The sequence below is a fragment of the Ictidomys tridecemlineatus genome, chromosome 5 (assembly GCF_052094955.1).
Source record: "Ictidomys tridecemlineatus isolate mIctTri1 chromosome 5, mIctTri1.hap1, whole genome shotgun sequence".
Taxonomy (NCBI): Eukaryota; Metazoa; Chordata; class Mammalia; order Rodentia; family Sciuridae; genus Ictidomys; species Ictidomys tridecemlineatus.
In genome coordinates this window covers 96,788,366-96,809,819 of record NC_135481.1, presented here as the reverse complement: position 1 = coordinate 96,809,819, position 21,454 = coordinate 96,788,366, and the positions used below count along the sequence as shown (strand labels likewise).

Here is a 21,454-nt window from a genome sequence, read left to right as displayed (position 1 = left end):
CAGAAAAGTACCAAAGATAAGAATTAATGCCTATTTCTCAAATAATAAGGTTCAAGAGATCCCTACAACTGAAGACTAGAAAGAGAGCTGCTAATTTTGGTCCCTTTATTGCACAAGGAATAGAAAATTCTAAAGAAAACAAGAAAGATTCTATCATAGACACTCTCTTCATCTTCTCATTCAGATTCAACTAGCAGGTTTAAAAAACATCAACCCACTCACTTACAAGATCTCTCTGGAATGCAGAACATAGATTTTAGCAACTAACTTCTATATAACTGAACCAAACCAAGAGTGTCAACAAAGGTATAAAAAAGTCAATACTAATCTCTGTGCATCTCTATGAGATAAAGCTTCAACCAAATTAGCTCTAATATGATTTTAAAATTTTGAGCTCTGTCATAAGATGAAGGCTGTTTTAGATATGAAGGATACAATTGATATGGTTTCGATTTTATTTGATCCCTTGATGATTTGAGGCCCATTTTACACTTCAGAGAACCCAAATGTCATTCTCATTTTATATATTAAGATTTTATTCTCTATGGGATAAAAATAGTTCTAAGGAAATGTTAAGAGTTTCAACCTAGACAATCACTACCATAAAATATTTAGGTCATCTATAGTACATGGATCTCAATTCCAGTCACTTGATAAGCATAAGATATGGCTCTGATCTGCTTTTGTATATAATGAAATGTTCTTTAAATTCATAAGTATTAGATTGGTGTCTAATATCAACAGGAGCTACTGAACAGTAGCAGAGTTTTATTTACCAACTTTAAGAGGCAAATCATATTTTATCAAATTAGTATTTAAGTGAAGCCAAGAGACACATTCCCTGTTCCCAGAAGACTGGGATTCTAGATCTAGTTTTACAAATAGCTAAATATCTGACTGGGAAAATCACTGAACCTCAGTTACCTTATCTGTCCAAATAAGAATAATACAAGATTAGCTGTGAATCTTAAATGAGAAACACATGTAAGAAACATAACAGGCTCATAAATGTTATTTGCCTTTCCTGCTTCATGATCTCATGAAGCATGATTCAAATTCTTGGTTCTGCTATTAATGAGCTTTGTCCTCTGGCAAGTTTCCTAAAATTGTTAAACCTCTGTTTCTGTATCTGTAATATCAGAGGGGTGGGAATCAATGATGTCTAACATTTCCTTCCAGCTCTAACATACTATGACTAAATTAATGAATGGTTTCCTCTTCTTTAAATGGTGGAAAGAGAATCAACGGACAAAAAAAAAATTTGTAAAAGAAGAAAAACTGAGTGGCTGGTAAACATTACTTCATTTAGTAACCAAAGAAATACATATAACAAATCTGAAAAAAATTTTTACCTATAAAATGGGCATGTGTTAAAAAGTTGAAAATATCCAAGGTTGGCTAAAATATAGGAATCCAAACACTTTCATGATCTGTTTTTTGATAGATAATTTGGATCAGCCTTTCTGAAGGTCACTTCAGTAATATATATACAATTTGTGAATGTGTGTGTGGTGTGGAGGTGGGAGATACTTGGGACTGAATCCAGGGGTGCTCTACCACTGAGCTACATTCCCAGAACTTTTCATTTTTTATTTTGATACCTGGTTTGGCCAAGGTTGGCACTGAATTTGCCATCCTCCTGCCTTAGATTGTCAAACTGCTGGGAGGTTGAAGCAGTCAACTTAGACACTGAGCAACTTAGCAAGACTTTGTCTCAAAAAAAAAAAGGACTAGGGATGCAGCTCAGTGGTACAGCACCCCTGGGTTCAATCCCAAGTTCAGGGGTGTAGAACAGAAATAGCCCAATGGCATGAATCAAAAAATTTATATATGCATATATGCAAACATATATAAATATTGTGTATAATATCTGTTAAAAGAAATGTTTAGGACCTGGGAATGTATAGCTCAGTGGTAGAATGCTTGTCTCGCATGTGCAAAGTCCTGGGTTCAATCCCCAGCAGTGAAAAAAAAAAAAAAAAAAAGAAAGAAAGAAAAAGAAATGTTTATAGGATTTGTAGGGGTGTTCACCAAAATAACAACTATTTTGCGATGGTATAAATTTAGATGATTTTTTGCTTTCTTTGTATTTTCTACAATAAATATATATTACTTTATAATGGCAAAAAGCTCATAGTTAACTTGAAAAAATACATACTCTAAAAAAGATTCTATGATTCTAACAATTCTTATCAATTAAATAAACTGAATATCTCTTGTTCTTATAGTCTTTAACACAAACTGAGAATTTTAAGAACAGGAAACTATTTTTTTTCATTGTAAATGGACACAATATCTTTAACTAAAGATATTTTTATGTGGTGCTGAGGATCGATTCCAGTGTCACATGCATGCGAGGCAAGAGCTCTACCACTGAGCCACAACCCCAGCCCCAGAAACTGTATGTTTAAAAAAAACTCACTTAAATACCACTGAATTTATTTGCAGTTATCCTTTAAATCTCAATTAGCAATATCACAGCATTTAGGAATTCTGACACTGGGGGGTTAACTCAAGATTCCTAAAACCCAGGAAAAGCACAAGCATGATATCTGAATGATGGGTGATGAGATCGGAGCTGGTTATTTGTTGCAAGATACCCTAGATAGGAAAACAAGTACTTAAGAATAAAAAACATAATTTTTAAATTATGTTGAAATTGTTGGTTGCCATTCTACATGTTAAATGAATTTCTTCATTTCCTGATAATGTTCATGTAATTTTAGTTAGAAAAATACAGAAAAGGAAAGTCTGTGATCCAATATATTGGCTCTTCTCACCCTTATCTTCCCACCAACTCACAAACCTGGATCTTCACTTGCTCTCATTTCCCTTGTTATGACAGAGTCATTAAGTAGTTCTTTCTCTTCTAATCGAAGGCCACTGTACCTGTGCTCTAAGTTCCAACCCTTTAAACCCTCTCAAGAAACTTGTATGGGGCTGGGGCTGGGGCTGGGGCTCAGTGGTAGAGTGCTTGCCTAGCATGTGTGAGGCACTGGGTTCGATTCTCAGTAACACATAAAAATAAATAAAGGTCTAACAACAACTAATAAAATATTTTTTTTTAAAAAAAAAGAAAAGAAACTTGTATTCGATCCTTTCTGTGTCTTCAGTCATTGTCATTGGAACTTAAACATTTGTAAGGATACTATCCTAAAGTAAAAGATACACTCTGACTCCACTTCTTCCTCTAGCTACCACTCTCTCCCTCTTAAGAGCCAAACTTTGAATTATCTACATTTCCATATCCTACCTTCCACTCATTCATCCCTCCACTTCAAACTGTCTCCACCACACCACTAAATCTACCTCACTTGTTCATACGTTCAGTTCAGCTGCCTACACAATGTCTCCAATTAACATCCAAAGCCAAATCCCATGTTGAAAACCAAACTTACAAACCTGTTCCTTCTCCATTATTTTTCTTAAGAGTTTTGCTAAGGTATATTTCACATATGATAAACTGCACATATTTGAATTGCTCAGTTTGTAAGTTTTGACAAATGTATTCACCACTACTGAGGCAAGACTCTTCTGAGTCCTTTCCCCAATATCATACAGATCATGAGGTTTATTCAGGTGGGGGTAGAACTATTAGTGGCCCTGTGGTGCCAGACCTTGTTCCTTCTAATGTTTTCAGATGATTCTTTCTTCACTTTCAGTAGCTTCCTCACATGAATGTGCAGATGAGTTCTCACCTAACTCCAGGACAACCCTCTGAAGATCACAGATTTCTCTTCTCTCTCTGTGAAGCTCTCTTCTGTCTGGTTCTCTATCCTGTGAACTTGAGTTGCCTCAGTCACTCCAAACTTGGATCACTTTCTTCAACTCAGGAAGTCAGTGGTCTCTGCCTAGGGTCCCCTTTTCTGCACCACAACCTAAAAATTCTCAAAGCAGTTAGCAGAGGCAATCAAAGGGATCGCCTCATTTATTTCCTCTCAAGAATCACTGTCCTTTGCTGCTTGATGTCCAGCATTCTGAAAACCACTGTTTCATATATTTTGTTACATTAAAAAACTGTTTCTCAGTTGGGAAGGTGAATCTAACCTCTGATGATCCATCTTGGACAAAACCAGAAGTTTCTCCATTGTTCTCCATACCACTAATATGCTCAAAATAGAAATTTAGGAGTCATCCTTGATAATCTCTCCTCTCTCTCATCTCCTATAGTCAATCCACCAAGACTCATCCTTTGTCCTAAGACATTTTCAAATTAATTACTTTTCTCCATGTTCACTACCAATACCTTAGTCTTAGGCATCATAGTCTTGGCTTTTGCAATAACTTTCTACTTTGTCACCCTAGTTCCTCTCCTGCCTTTCTTCAAAACATTTTTTAAATGACCAGGAACTGAATTTTGTTTTAAAGCTCTTCAGCAATTTCCCAGGGCTTTTTCGATAATGTCCAAAATCCTTCATGCACCTGAGACCGTGCACATGATCTGTCTAAACTTTGTCTAGTTCACTCACTGTCTGAGTCTCATAATATTTGTCTTCTTTCAGTTCTTCAAAGGCACTATGCTCCTTTCCACTACAGACTTTGCTACTCCCTCCTTAAAACTCATCTTCCTTCCTTCCAGCCAGTTAACTCTCTCACTCATTCTTCATACCTAAATATTTCTTTCTCTCTCTCTCTCTCTCTCTCTCTCTCTCTCTCTCTCTCTCTCAGGAGATCCATTCCTGTAACCCACCCCACATTTAGAACAACTTATCAGCAAAGGATTACTTGAGTAATGCCTAATCTACAAGTATTATTTACTTCTAAGTGTTTGTTGCCTAACACAATACCCTGAAGGCATACAAAAAACATTTGAATTAAATACTGCGTCTTAATATAATTTTTTTTGGGGGGGGGTTGTACCGTGCAGCCACTGAGCCACATCCCAAGCCCTACTCTGTATTTTATTTAGAGTCAGGGTCTCACTGAGTTGCTTAGTGCCTTGCTTTTGCTGAGGCTGGCCTTGAACTCTCAATCCTCTTGCCTCAGCCTCCAGAGCTTCTAGGATTATAGGCATGTGCCACTGCACCCAGCTTAAAATAATATAATTTTAATGCTATTTAATGCTAAGCTTAGAAGTCATGAAGTCTTAACAACTTCATTTTTCAACTCAGAAAATAAGCCCCCAAGTCATACATCTAAACTACTGATAAAGGTGACACTAGGAAATGGTATCTAAAATTTATTAACAGGCATTTTAAAAATTAAAGTCAAATTCATACTTTTAAAGTGAAATTTGAAAGTACAAAATTCACTAGCATTTAGAGTATTTACCATGTTTTGTAACCATCATCACCCCAAAAGAAAACACAAACTCATTAAGCAGTCACTCCCCATTCCTAACTCCTTCTAGTCCCTGGCAATGATCAATTTATTTTCTGTCTCTTTTGGATCAACCAACATTGGCTTTAACTAAAACCTATGAGTTGACAATGTCCCAAATTCTTATTTCTGATGTTCTTTATGCATATATTCAAATATGTCCTGGGTATACACACCTAGACATCCTGTAGATACACTTACAACCGAACTTTCCAACTATTCTTCTCAAAGGTCTTCTTCTTCCCAATATTTATCAAGCCTGAATCCTAAGAGTCTTTGATTCTTCATTTTTACTATTCAGACTCCCTAACACCAATATATCCAGTAAGTCACTAAGACTTTCCATTCTACCACCAGATTTCTAGAGCTGATTTCTTCTCCTATTCCCCTTCTATCATTTTCTTTCAAGGGCTTACCATTTCTTTTTTTTTTAATATTTATTTTATAGTTGGATACAATAGCTTTATTTCACTCATTTATTTTTTACGTAGTGCTGAGGACCGAACCCAGGGTCCCACACGTTCGAGACGAGTGCTCTACCACTGAGCCACAACCCTAGCCCAAGGCTTACCATTTCAACCTGGCTTACTAGATTACTTACTATCTTGTCTCCCTAGTACCATTTTCATTTCACACCAACCCATCTTCTACCATGTTGCCAAAGACATCTATCTTTTTTTTTTTTTTGCTTTTTTTTTTTTTTTAAGGAGAGAGTGAGAGAGGAGAGAGAGGGAGAGAGAATTTTTAGTATTTATTTTTTTAGTTCTTGGCAGACACAACATCTTTGTTGGTATGTGGTGCTGAGGATCTAACCCGGGCCGCACGCATGCCAGGCGAGCACGCTACCGCTTGAGCCACATCTCCAGCCCCCGAAAGACATCTTTCTAAGAATATATAAATATACAGTGCTTAAAATTGTCCATATGTTATCCATAACAATAACAAGAGTTAAGGGGTTTTAAGCACTTACTAGATGCCAGACAATACACTAAAGATTTAATAAATGAGATGGTATAAAATCATCAAAATATTCTATGAAAGCAGATTTCAAAATATAATCGAGAGAACACCCACAGCCTTTGGATATCTCTAAGCCCCTTTCAGGGGGTCCACAAGGTCAAAACTATTTACATAACACTGAGATACCCTTTTCACTTTTTTTTAGTCAGGCATGGTGGCACACACCTGTAATCCCAGCAGTTTGGGAGGCTGAGGTAGGAGGATCACAAGTTCAAAGCCAGCCTCTGCAACTCAGAAAGGCCCTGAGCAACTTAAAGAGACTCTGTCACAAAATAAAAAATAAAAAGGGCTGAGGATGTGGCTCAGTAGTTAAGCACCCTGGGTTCAATCCCTGGTCCTCAATAAATAAATAAATAAATAAATAAAAATTTTTTAAAGTTTAAATAATGGTACCTTTCTTCTCAATATTTGTTTGAAAAATAGGCACTCTTCATAAAAATATGTTACTGGAGAGCAATGGTAACTTAATGGTAGAGTGCTTGGCTAGCATGCATGAGTCCCTGGGTTCAATCTGCTGTAGCACAAAAACAAAAAGTTACATATGTTAACATATATAGGTTTATTCCTTTTTTTAAAAACATTTTAAATTGTTTCAATATCCAAAATAGTAAATATAGATAGATATAGCCAACATAAACATTTTAAATTGTTTTAATATCCAAAATAGTAAATATAGATAAATACAGTCAACATAATCCAAGTCTTTTTGAGGCAATCATTGTTTAAGAATGTTAAGAAGTCCTGACATACAAAGTTTAAGAATTAGTCTAAGATTATCTACTCCATTTTAGCTGAAGTAACTAGCTGGGCATGATGGTGCACATCTATGATCCAGCAACCCAGGAGGCAGAGGCAGGAGGATCACAAATTCAATGCCAACAGGGGCAATTTAGCAAGAACCTGTCTCAAAAATTTTTAAAAAGAGCTAGGAATGAAGTTCAGTGGCTTCAATCCCTAATACCAATAAATGAATTAATTGATAGATAAATACGTAAATAAAAAATTAACTAAAGAAACTTTCTACTAGCTTAGAAACTAAAGTAACTTACCTAAGACTGCAGTAAGTGGTAGATTCTACCACTTACTATTGGTAATATGAATAATAAAACTGTTTTATAACTCCAGAGCTCAGTTCTTAATCACTCTATTGTCCTTCCCTGCTAGCTATTTATCATCTGGCTCCTACTATTTATCGCCAGGTAATTGTTCTTTCCTTTATATTATATTCCGATCATCACTTCTCTCCATTAGCCTTCATTTCTTCAAGCAGAAGGATTTCTTAAGTTATATTTTGAAAAAAACAATTCCTACAAGGTGCTTACTACAAGAAGGTTGTTCACCCTTCCAAAGCTTTCTTATATATATATATTTTTTTTTCAAATTTATATATATATAATACATATATATTTGATAAACTTTTTTATTTATATATACATATGGTACTGACAATTGAACCCAGTGCCTCACACATGCTAGGCAGGTGCTCTACCACTGAGCTACAACCCCAGCCTCCAAAGCTTTCTTTAACCTAGAAAAACACACTTTTCATCTTTCAATTATAGGTAATTCCTTAGACCTCATGTTGTGGTTTCAATGTGAGATGTTCTCCAAAAGTTCATTCATGAGACCATGCAAGAAGTTTTAGGTTTAGAGGAGAAATTAGTGGGTTATGAGAGCCTTAACACAATCAGTGAATTAACCACAAGAGGGGATTAACAGAATGGTGACTGAAGGCAGGCAGGGTGTGGCTGGAGAATGTGGGGCATTGGGTATGTGCCTTTGGGGTACATATTTTCTATGTGGTGAGCAGAGTCTTCCTAATCATCATGTGAGCCACTTCCCAGCACCAAGGAATGAAGCAGGCTGTTTATGGACTGAGACCTCAGAAACCATGAACCCCCAAATAAACTTTTCCTCCTCTACAATTGTTCTGATCAAGTCTTTTAGTCACAGGAGTGAAAAAGCTGACTAATGCACCTGAATTCTCAAAAGTCTCTTCCTGTGCTGGGGCTGCAGCTGAGTGGTAAATACTTGCCTACCCCTGCACCAGGTCTTGGGTCCAATCCCAGTACAACCCCCTACACACAACCTCCACAAAGACCACTGTCATACCAATGTTTACACTGATCTTCCCAAGAACTTGTTTTAGATCCAACTTAAAGTCATTTACTCACGTTTTAAATTAGATACTAACATTCATTTCTACTAAAGGTTTATGAACTAAAAAAAAAAAAAAAAAACTGCTGGACAGCAAGCCACTAACAATCATGAATAGTGCCATAGTGATTTCCTAAACTTTCACAGAGATGCCCAAACAAGCTCTCTTCAGGCATCTGAACAACCATGCATTTTGTTCTTTAAACTATTTTCTTTTTAGTTGGCTTCAAAATTAGATATATACATTTTATAAGATGTTGCACCAATACCCACTAAAATCTCTTTTTAATGTTTTATTGCTGAAGTCAGTGATACACACCTGTAATCCCAGCTATAGGAGGCTGAGACAGAAGGATCATAAGTTCAAGGGCAGTCTCAGCAATGTAGTGAGACTCAAAATAAAACAAATAAATAAAAGGGCTGGGATGTATGGGATGTAACTTAGTGGAAGTGGGAGAGTGCTTGCCTAGTATTTGTGAGGTCTTGGGTTGGAAGGAAGGAAAGAAGAAAGGAAGGAAGGAAGGAAGGAAGGAAGATTGATTTTAAAAAGAAAGGGGGGAAAATGAAGCCTATCTAGGAGGCTTATTGTTTCTAAAAATAAACTGCCCATGGTGACTTTTCTACTTGGGGTCCAACTGTAAGGTCTATAAGCAGAGCACTTACATTATAGCCTAGCTGAAATCAATCCCCTGTACAATTTCCAGAGGTTTCTCTATCCCCATCCAAATAACACTTCTCTATTCTAAGAATTTATCATTACTCAGATCTACTATTTGCATTCTATATCTCTCTTAATTAACATCATTAGCCATGATGGTTTCCATGTACATACAAAACGATGTCTTCTGTTTGATAATTTGATAATTAGATGATGAAAGTTTTAATTATTTATGTGAGAATAAAATCTTCCTTAGTCATGCCTTTCCAATTCTAAAATATTTTTATATAGCAAGTGGATTGTTAGTTCATTATGTACTTTCACTGTTTTTTTTTTTAAACCATAGAGTAACCAACTTAATCAACAAACAGTAAAAATGCTTTGGTTTTCCAAGAATTTCAAATAACAATAGTTATACATTAAAAAATGCATCATTTCGGGCTGGTACCAGGAATTGAACCCAGGGGCGCTTTACCACTGTACTACATATCCAATCCTTTTTTATTTTGAGACAGGTCTTGCTAAATTGCTGAGTCTAGCCTCGAACTTGCAATCTTACTGCCTTAGTCTCATGAGTATCTGGGATTACAGGCACCCACACACAACTCACCCAACTGGCTTTAACATGACTTTCAATGGCTACATTGTATTTTACTGTATGGATCTACTATAATTCACTTGGGTACTCCTCTAAATGTAGAACTTTGTTTCACTATGTACATGTTACCTATAATACATTTTGTAGAAGTATACAGAACGCTACTTTCAAAACACCCCCCTCCAAATTAATTTATAGCCTGCCTGTTCTCCTCCATCCTTCAACAATCAGAAGAGAATAAAATACTGCAAGCATTTTATGGCAAAATCCTCTTTGTGTGTAAAACCACTGCAGAAGCAATGTAGGTTTATGAAATAACTTGACTAATGGCTAAAAGACATAAATGCTTATAAGCTTTAAAGGTAATTTGAGGATTTGTGTAGCCTAATTTGTTAACCAAAGGAAAAATGAGAAATAATGGCATGTTTTATTTCCCATTATTATAATACCATTTTAAAAACAAAATACTTAAGGCTAAATTGACAATTCCTAATTATGAGAAATAACCTTGATAACTTCAAAGTGGGGTCTCTAGATTTTATATTTATTACTACCTAATAGAATGCCACACTAATGACTAAGACTAGATGGTATGGTAATACATAAAACAAAAACAAACAGGGTATTTCAACACTGTTTTGGGGTTTCTATTTATTTGTGTTTGTTGTTTTGCTTTGCTTTTGTGGTAGTAGGGATTCAACCTAAAGCCTCACATAAGCAAACACTCTACCACTGAGCTACATCCTCAGCCCTCAACACTGTTTTTAGGTTGCTTTTTAATCAAATTTCCTGGCTTTATTTTTTTTTAGGCAAAACAAGATTTGAATTTCTTAAATTTCCAGCCCCTATCAACAGATATGATTGACAAACATGAAAAAGTTCACCTTCACAACTAAAGACATGAACATTAAAACAAATTATCTTACCTACTAAGTTAGCAATTAAAAAATGATAATGTTTGGAGTTAGCAATGATAAAAGGGTGGGAAATGTCAAGAACACTATTTAGCCATACATTTCCCTCTCAATCAGAGGTCCCACAAATCTTCACTTACTATAAAATGCAGACTTCACTTCTACAATGAGTTACCCAAGTGCTGATATAATCCAATTACAGTTTTAATTAACAGATGTAACAATAGCAAATATTCTGGGCCAATTGCTGTTATTTCTCAAAGTTTTTTCCAGTTAACAAAGAATTCACACACAAATACATATACATACACGGTATGTATATATACTCTGTATATATATAATATTCTAGTATACATACTATGAATAACTCTGTATGTTACTTGAATGAAAAAAACATAATGAATATACAACTAGTGAAATTCCACTTCATGTAACCACAAGAATGGGATCTTAATTAGAATAAGTTATACTCCTTGTATGTATAATATGTCAAAATACACTCTACTATATATATGTGTGTATATATAAAGTCTTTGTCTACCAAGACACATGAAAAACTTATGTGAAGTATCTTGCCTCCTCCTGACTTCCTTGTCATTAACCAGGCTCAAAATATTGCAGTAATTTTTAAAAACTACAAAGCTAAAACATCTATTATTAGCACACTTTTCCCCATTCTGACTGCCACCATCCATCCCAGCCCTCACCTTGGACTCTCATAATAACTTCCTACCTTAGGTCTCTACCATTCCATTCCAATCCATTCAATACAAAAATGGCTCCTACAGATGTGTGACTATCCTACTCAAAACTCTTTAGTGGTAGAATTTTAGTGATATAAGAAAATGCTTCACATAGAATAAAGGTTTTAAAAGCATAGGCTAAAATTGCACACATTCTATAGTTTCAGTTATGTTACAAAAGCACATTTGTGAATATGTATGAGCACAAGTATAAATGAAAATGCACAAAGGGAATAAACGGCAGGCTAGGCCAGGCTCAGTGGCACATGCCTATAATCTCAGCTACTCAGGAGACTGAGGCAGAAGGATTTCAAGTTTACAGCCAGCCTGTCAACCCAGCAAGATCGTCTCAACATAAAAATAAAAAGGGCTGGAATGTAGATCAATAGTAGAGGGCCCCCAGATTCAATCCCCAGTACCACAAGAAAAGGAGGGGCAGGAAACACATCCAATGTTAACAATAATATCTCTTGAGCTATAGTTCTTTTTAAACTTTCTTTATTTTTACAATGAGCAAATCTGTAACAAAGTCTCTTTCAGCCAGGTGTCTCCACAATCACCTTTAATGAACACATAATTAATGTTATAGTCATTAAAAAGTATATACATACAAACATAAATATATAATTCAACTTGGCCCTTAACTCCTTCCTAGTCTTAGTCCTTCTGGCCCCTAATATAACCTAGGATCCTCAAGAACCAGATTCCATCACTCATACTCTTTCTTGAACATAGATATAACTTTCAAATTCTGCTTTGCACCCAATATTCACTCCACCTGGAATATGTTCCCTTCCCATTTCTACTTATCAAGATTCTAAGATCTATTTTCAGTGTTCAAGAAAGAGCAAATACTGCCATGCTTCTTTCCCTTGTCCATAAGCAGACATCACTAATGAGTTCTCTGAATCCAGACCCCTTCTCAAAATCCTTCTCAATTCCATGGTCCTAAGCAATCCTTACTAATCAATCCATGTTGATATATACAATGAAACTTATCTGCCATTCCTGCAGCAATCTGATGTGATTATCCTTTTCTCTCTTACCCATATAATTCTTTGCACTCTATATAATAGAGTTTATCTACTCTGATTTCTAATAAGAATCATTTACTTAATTGTCTTATCTCCCTTTCGTACTAGATTTTAATCTGCATGGTGTAGCAATGTTTTATTCATCTTCACATCCCCTACAGATCCTTGTATGAAGTAGCCATTCAAACAGCTACTGAATAGGACACTTCATACTTTTGCTATCATCGCTCAAAAATGACTATTTGAAAAATTTATTTACTTATAATTATCTTCTTCTTACAGGACTAATTAATCTAAGTTTATTTCATCAATTTTAGCTAATATTCCTTTTTTAATTTAATATGGCACTATCTGATATTCTGTGATAAGAGAGACCAAGGAGGGGCTGGCGTAGGGCGCTCCCCTGGCATGCGTGCGGCCCAGGTTCGATCCTCAGCACCACATACAAACAAAGATGTTGTGTCTGCCGAAAACTAAAAAATAAATAAATATTAAAAAAAAAAAAGAGAGAGAGAGACCAAGGATACAAAAAAAACAAAAAAACAAAAAACCAAGAAGATGACTGAGACAAGAGAACTGAACCCATTTTGATGGTCTTATATCAGAATGTGGAAGCCACTGACTAAACCACATTTTTTGGAATTTTTTTTCTATCAATCTCCTTCATCAAATACAAATGCTATTTCAGATAATAATGAGTATCAAAAATATAAATCACTCAGGCTGGGGTTGTGGCTCAGTGGTAGAGCATTTGCCTAGCGCATTCGAGGCCCTAGGTTCAATCCTCAGCACCACATAAGAATAAATAAACAAAATAAAAAGGTATTGTGCCCAACTACAAATAAAAAATAAATTTAAAAATATATACATTGCTTCAGAAAGGAAATGAGTTTAATATAAGATTGAGCGATAAAAATGAAAATAAAAACTTAAAATTCAAGCAAGATGTCAACAAAGTTAAGAAGTAGTCTTGTAAAAGCACACAAGAAAATTTTAAACTAAATCAGAAATCCAGTTCAAGAGTGATGGATATAGTAAAAGCAAAAGTACAGTAAGACTCATGCTGCCATCTAGAGGTTGAAGGCTAGATAATTTTTTTTCCCTCAAATCAGTCAAGGTCTCATAATGGAAGTAAACAAATAACCCTCATGTAAGATCACAAAGAAGACTATCCAGGATGTGGGTCATAGTTATTTCCTCCCTCTCTCCTTGGATTAAAATTAAAATTCAACACAGCTAACTGCCCTTTACGAACATAGGGGACAATTTCTAAATACAAATGGCTACTTTTTCAAAATCTCTAGAAGGTAGAGAAGTAAACTACAGGCTAGCTTAGAAGCACACATTTTTCCTTGGTATCACGACCAAAAAAGTCGTACCAAATGGTTTCTGATACAGACAACTTCAATAATGTATCAAGTTTAAATGGGCAAGTCTCCATCTTTTTACACTAAATGTTGCTTTTAAAAACTATAAAAAGTGATTAAATTAAGCCAAACAATTGCACCACTGAAACTACTAAATGAGCATATAGCATTACACTATAAATTACAAAAGTGGATACTTGTTATCAAGGTAAGCGGATTCCTTAAAGCTCTTTTAGAAGGTAGTGTACTCAGTGTGATTTTATTTACATTAAAAACTCCCACAGCTAACACCTTACTTAATGCCCTCTCCCTAAGATCAGAAAGAAGATAAGGATGTCCACTCTTTTTTGTTTGTTTATTTTTGTTTTTTGGGGGGCGGTGTCTATTTCCTTCATTACAGGTACTTTTATGACTCATCTTTTGGGGAGCTTGTGTGTGTGTGTGTGGTGCTGTGGACTGAACCCAGGGCCTTGTGCAAGCTAGGCAAGCACTCTACTAACTGAGCTATATCCCTAGCCTTGAATCATTCTTTTTTATTATTTGGCAGAGCTAGGTAGGGATCAAACCTAGGGCCTCATACATGCTAGGCAAGCACTCCACCACTGGGCAGCATCCCTAGAGGATCTCCACTCTTACCACATCTATTCAACATTGTAGTGGAATTTCTAGCCAAGATAAGAAAATGAAATAAAAGATATCTAAATTAGAAATGAGGTAAAGCTATATTTTGCAAATGAAGATTCTACACATAGAATATTATTAGTAATCTACTAAAACATTTTTAGAATAAACAAGTTACTCAAAACTGCAAATATAAGATGAATATACAAAAATTAGTTGTACTCTTGGAGTAGCAGTGAGCAAACTAAAATGAAATTAAAAAAACAATTCCATTTATAATAGTATCAAAAGAATAAAGTACTTAAACCAGGTATGGTGAGCATGCTTGTAATCCCAGTGACATGGGAGGCTGAAGCAGGAGAATTGCAAGTTCAAAGCCAGCCTCAGCAACTTAGTGAGGCCCTAAGCAACTTAGTGAAACCCTGTCTCAAAATAAAAAGTAAAAAAGGGCTAGGGATGTGCTTAGTGGTAAATATCCCTGAGTTCAATACCTATTACAAAAGAGAAAGAGAATAAAGTATCTAAGAATAAATTTACCAAATGAAGTATAAAACTTATACTTTGAAAACTATAAAATATTGTTGATAGCTTTAATTTCTTCATGAAATTAAAGAAGACCTAAATAAATGGAAAGATATGCAATATTTATATAGATTTAATATTATTAAGATGGCAGTACTACCCAAACTGATCTACATAGTCAATGCAATCCTTATCAAATCTCAGTAGCAAAATTGAAAAGCTAAAATTCCTATAGAAATTCAATAGCAAAAATAAAGAACAAAGTTGGAAAACTCATACACTATAAATTTCAAAATTTACAAAGCTACAGTGAGCAAGGCAGTGAGGTCATTGGTCTAAGAGTAGACATATTGACCAATGGGACAGAATTGACAGTTAATAAGTAAATACTCAAATATTTGGTTAAAATATTTTTGATAAGGTTGCCAAAACAGTTCAATGGGAAAAGAATAGTTTTTTCACTGATGGTGCTGAGACAATTGGATATCCACATGCAAAAGAATGAATTTGGATTCCTATCTCACAACATATAAAAAATTAATTTAAAATGTATCAAAGATTGCCAGGTAAGGTGGTTCATGCCTGTAATCTCAACTACTCGAGAGGCTGAGGCAGGAGTATCACAAGTTTGACCCCAGCCTGGCCAATGTAGCAAGACTGTCTCAAAATAAAAAATAGAAAGGACTAGGATGTAGCTCAGTGGCAGCATCACAATAAAACAAAACAAAAAGAATCCCCAAAGGATCAAGAACCTAAATATAAGAACTAAAACGATGAAATTCTTAAAAGAAAACAGGCATACATTTTCAAAACCTTGAGTTAAGGCAGTGATGCTTTTAGGTGTGACACCAAATCATGAGCAACAAAAGAAAAAACAGATAAATTGGATTTTATCAAAATTAAAAGTTTGCAATAGCTAGAGGTATAGCTCAATAGTACCTTCCTAGTGGGTCCTAGGTTCAAACCCAGCACCAATAAATAAATAAATATTGAACTTTGTGCCTCAAAGAAAATAAAAAGATAACACAGAAATAGAATAAAACACTTCTGCAAATTATATATCTGATAAGTGACCTGGTTCTGGAATACATAAAGAACTCTTACAATTCAATAATAAAAACAAATAATCCAATTTAAAATGGGTAAAGGTGCTCATTCTGGCAGCACATATACTTGGATGAACTCTAGTTACCAATGATATGATCTTCTGCTTCCCCAATTTTTGCATTCTATCATGAAATATTTACAAGTTAGCCAATCAGTAAGTAATCTGCCTGATTACTAAATGGTTCATCACTTTCAGAGACAGAGAGAGAAAAATCAGAAAACAGTAAAAACTACTAAGAGTTCATATTCACTAGGATTCACAATAATTCAATGGGTCTTAGGAATAATAGTAAATGTACTATTACAACTCAAAGGACTAAATCAGCACCATGGCCAGGTCTTAATAGTGATGAAATAAGGTTCAAGTAGAAGGTAAAATCTAGTCATTATCATCATGCTTTACACTATATTTACACTGTGTAATCATCCACTGTTATTAAGAGAAGAAACTCCTGACATCATAACATTTTTTAATGTTACTTTCACTAAAACACCAACAACCCAGAAAAAGAACAATTTCCAACTTCCACCTTTTCAGGTTTACATCAATGAACCTCATTAGAAAAATTCAGTCATTCCATCTAAAGTCATCAGCAGTTAATCATTCATCTAATCAGCAAATACACTACACACTTCTTATATATTAGGTGCCCTATGGGCTACAAAGGCAGTCCCAAAATATGACTCTTAACTTAAAATGTTTCACTCAACCCAATGGATAAGACAAATAGCAAGACTCTCCGAGAAGAATGGTCAAAGTACCCTACATATGAAACAAACTCCTCTAAGAGCAATTTGAGAGGCTAGGAAAAAGCTCACTTTTCAGAGCAGGGATAAAAAAGAAAGGCTCATGGAAGAGAGAGGGTTTCCTGAGAAAGGAGTAGCACAAGTCACACTAACATATGAGTAGTGTTCCAGAAGGAACATTCCAATGGGAGTAGGATACAGTGTTTTGGTACAGAATTAAGTCTAAAGGCTAGAGATTAGGCTAGGGTCAGAGTTTAGAGGATTTTGAATGTCATGCTAAGGAGTCTGAATTTATCTTACGGATCACTTAGTGACTGATGAGCAAAGGACAAAGAGAAACAAATGGAACTTTAAAAAAATTCATCTGGTAGCAATAAACAGGATGAACTGAAATGGGATAGTTGCAAGGCAGGGAGACCAGTTAGAAGGTGACTGATACAGATCCAGGAAAAGAGGAAGGGCACTGAACTCAGGTGAAAGTAACAGAAATGGAATTCTTTATATGTCAAGAGGGAGTTCTGCTGTTTTTAAATTTCTGTATATTTCAAGGATATTTCATACAAAGTAAATGCCCAAATCAAGCCAAGGGGCCCAATCATCTGAGAATCTATTAAACATCTATAACAAAAGTTATCTCATTTTAGCCCCGAAAGATTATCTGAGGCATAATCATGTACTCAAATCCAAGGGTAAGGTTCATCTTCCAAAAGATACAATCTAGCTACTATCAGCTCTAGAAAATTCATATTATTTCTATACTAACATTTTAACAATGCTCTTGAGAAATGACAAACAATCATGTTTTGAGAACAAATATTTTTTGCATTTTTTTCTTTCCCTCATCTTTATCAGAGCAGATATTTGCATGAAAACAGGACCACTGGTCCTCAGGGATTCATCAGTTCCTACTGCTTATTTTTCATCCATGTCATCCTCTCAATTAATGCAGGAAAGAGGATTGAGACATCGAAACACCAGATTAGGGTGTCAAGTAAAAGCCAACCCCTAGAGTAGATGAATAATCTGTAAGGACAAAAAAAAAAAAAGGTCGTGTTTTTATGCAAATATACTATACACAATAAAACAAAGGGAGACTGTATCCAAGAATACACATCAATGCAATTATTTCCATTTCTAACTTTAAAAACTGTTCTCTTATGTTAGCTAAATTCACTATAATCAAGGAAAATGGTAATCAGTTGCAAAGTACTGTTACAGAAGTCAAAATAAGGCTGTATTTTGAACTAGAAGATAATTTTGAAGACTCTTAGCTGTGCTCATGAGACTTATCTGGCAGAAACAAGCATATTTGTACAGTTTGGGTTCAGTACTAAAGGTGGCTGAGTCAGGTAACTTTAAACCCCCACTTCTAATGCCTTAAATTTTTAGAAATATAAAATATATTTTATTAATTAAAACAAAGCAAAACAAAAACACACCAAATTTATTTATTCTGTGGGAAGTCATTAAAATAGACTTTATTTAGAATAAGATGTACTCCATGTTTGTATAAATATGTCAAAATATACTGTATAACTAAAAAGAATAAATAGACTTTATTGATGCTTAAGAAACTGATTCATTATCCTGAAAACTAACAAATAAAAAGAATCATTTATCCTGTTGTTCCAGTAGGAACAGACTGCAAGGCAATCAAATAGTCATTTATAGGAAAATTTCAGACAGTAAGAAGGAATGACAGAATTATGATATAACACTATTATCATCTTTTTTTCCAAACATTTTTTTAATTGTAGGTAGACACAATACCTTTTACTTTATTTTTATGTGGTGCTGAGGATTAAACCCAGTTCCTCATGCATGCCAGGCAATTGCTCTACCTCTGAGCCACCTACCATTTTTAATTGTGGACCCAGACAGTAATCAAAGTGTACTCATCTGGGTGTTAAGTTTGATGGAGAAATTTAAAGCTATTTTCAGCTTGTTTTATCAATTATTAATCTTACTAGCACACAAAATAAGACAAACAGACTCAATACACCTCTGATAAATAGACAGAATACCACCTATGAAACATTCTTGTCAAAATAAAAATTAAAAATCAAGACTATATGTGTGCAAACTTCTGTATCTAATTACCAGGAAATAAATAGGGATGGATGAACATGGTAAGCTCAACCTCAGGGATGTAATCAACAAAATCCAGAATATGGAAAATTCTATAGAACAAATGTCTAGGTTTAATAAATGACAAGGGAAAATAAAAGAAGGTAAAACAATGACAGACTAGAAGAGATTTAAAGACATACCTTTCAAATATCAAAGATCTTGACTCAAACCAACTAAATAATCATTTATGACTCAATCAGGAAAAAATGAATCCTGACTGGTTACTTTATGGCATTACCAAACAAGTTGGGCCTGATGGTGCAAACCTGTAGTCCTAGCTACACAGAAAGTTTAGGTGAAGGATTAATTGAGCCTATAAGTTCAGGAACAGCCTAGGCAACATACCAAGACCCCTTCTCGAAAACAATAAAAAAAATTTTAGGCATAATAGAAGTGTGGTTACATTATTTAAAAAGTCCTTGTCTTTTGAAAACACCTGTGAAATTATTTGGTAGAAAACATTAACTGATGCCAGGGACTTGCTTTAAAATAATTACTGGAGGTTATTATAAGCAAAACAAGATGAGCCATATATTGATTACTGAAGCTGGGTAATGGGTGTGTAAGATATTATTCTGTTCTCTCTACTTTGATATGTTTAAAATTTTCCATTATTTTCTCATTAGAAAAGCAGCAAAAGAAAAAGTAAACTGGGAAACATAACAATTTCAGCTACACTAACTAGATAATACAGCTGACAAATAAGTTTGGTAATATAGCACCTTCTTGACATAATAAGCATAAAGTTTGTTTTTGTTAAAAGACATAGATAAAGCATTGATGATTAAGATGATTACAGCATTTATTATCCTAAGCTAGAAACAAACTCAAGGAATTCTATTAAATCTTGCATTCATGAATTTAAAAAATCACAGATTTGCCTTTTCATTATGAACCCTGAGGTTCATACATGACATAGCTAGTAATTAGTAATTTTGCAAAGACATAAACTTTAATCATAAGAACTAAATCACAGGATAGACCGGGGGTAAGTTATCATTGAGTGAATCAAGCAAACCACATATTGGTCTCTATTCCTTGATTCATGAGTGATTAAAAAATATCTTCTTGGTAAAAGAAATCCAACTGTAGGTTGAGGATATAGCTCAGGGATACAGGGCTTGCCTAGTATATATGATGCCCAGGGTTTGATCCCCAGCACACACACACATACACAAAATGACAAGACAGCTGCTGAATATAGTAATGGAAATAAAGAAAAGATAAAGAAAGAGCTGGGCACAGTGGCACATTCCTACAATCCCAATGACCCAGGAGCCTGAGACAGGAGGATCACAAGTTCAAGGCCAACTTCGGTGACTTAGTGAGACCCTGTCTCCAAAAAAAAAAAAAAGGCTAGGGATATAGCTCAGCTGGTAGAGTGCTTGTCTCGAATACATAAGACCCTGGGTTCAATTCCCAGCACCACAATAAATAAATAAATAAATAAAAATAAAAAGGGCTGGGGATGTAGCTAGTAGTGAAACACCCCTAGGTTAAATCCCCAGCACTAAACTTAAAAACAGAAAAAGAAAAGAAAAAAAAAAAAGGATAAACAGAACTAAGAAAATGATGACTGTTTGTCAAAAATTAGAAATTTTAAATGTTGAAGCAAAATGCTGAAGTTAACAAATCTACTATATGCTCTACATGCTCTAAAGAAATAAGAAAAATAGCCTGGAAAACTATTTTGGGGATTGCTCCAATTAATATAAAACTTGAATTTTTTAATTATTATTTTTATTTGTTCTACTTAGCTGTACATGACCACAGAATGAAAACTTGCAGTTTTGAAGAAAATTAAACATCATAATAGTATCCTCAAGATCAAAATCATGAATTTATGAAGGTATTAGAAGGAAACCCTTGAAAACAAGGTCTAACCACTGTACTCACATTGACTATCATTTTTTTCAATTACAAAGCAAGAATTTTCATTCATTCCTTTTCCAGTTTCACAATAAGTATAGTATGAGAAGAGATATAATATATAAAGAAATAATCTTAAACTAAATGAATGGAGACTAGACAGCCACAAATGAGAAATTTTAAAGCATTACTCATGGCAGCTAATACATTCTTGGTCGGTATGCATTTAAAAGCATATAAAAAATTTTCTAATTTTATATGCTTTTCTTTGGGAAACCAACCCTCTACTCCCATTCCCTGTGATTTAGGTCAAATGAACACCTCTTAGCTGTGTCTGCACACAGGCTAACATAGGCCTGGTCCATCAGAGTGCTCCAGGCTATCTGGCCAAAGGACTGGTTCAAGGTTGGAGACATGAGGCAACAAAAAACAGCGCAAGTCTTCCCCAGGAATTTTCAAACACTTCTTTCTTCTTTTGGGATCATGAAATTCAAAAACATATGAACTGGACCTCCTTTTGGCCACCTTCCTCAGTGCTGAGAAAAAGCTATCTGCAGCAGCAAAGAATAAAAGACTAACTTATCCATGAAGGTTGAGTTTTGATATGCAACATAAAGCAAGAATTAGAGTGCATCCCAATGCTATCAT

At 34.8% G+C, this 21,454-nt stretch overlaps 1 protein-coding gene across 12 annotated transcripts in view; it reads right to left on the bottom strand.

Moving 5' to 3' along the window:
- The window catches only part of Lin52 (lin-52 DREAM MuvB core complex component), a 108,205-nt gene that overhangs the window by 71,731 nt on the left and 15,020 nt on the right, over nucleotides 1-21,454 (bottom strand). For 5 of the 12 annotated variants that reach the window (XM_078050538.1, XM_021723765.3, XM_021723766.3 and 2 more), the window contains one exon: nucleotides 16,514-21,357. The exons of 6 other annotated variants lie outside the window; for them this stretch is intronic. In XM_078050538.1, the coding sequence (XP_077906664.1) occupies nucleotides 21,152-21,357 (206 nt within the window). In that variant the 3' untranslated portion in view covers nucleotides 16,514-21,151. Of the gene's footprint in view, nucleotides 1-11,890; nucleotides 12,917-16,513; nucleotides 21,358-21,454 lie in introns of those variants that run through there. One more of the 12 variants, XM_078050542.1, reaches the window with a different exon arrangement.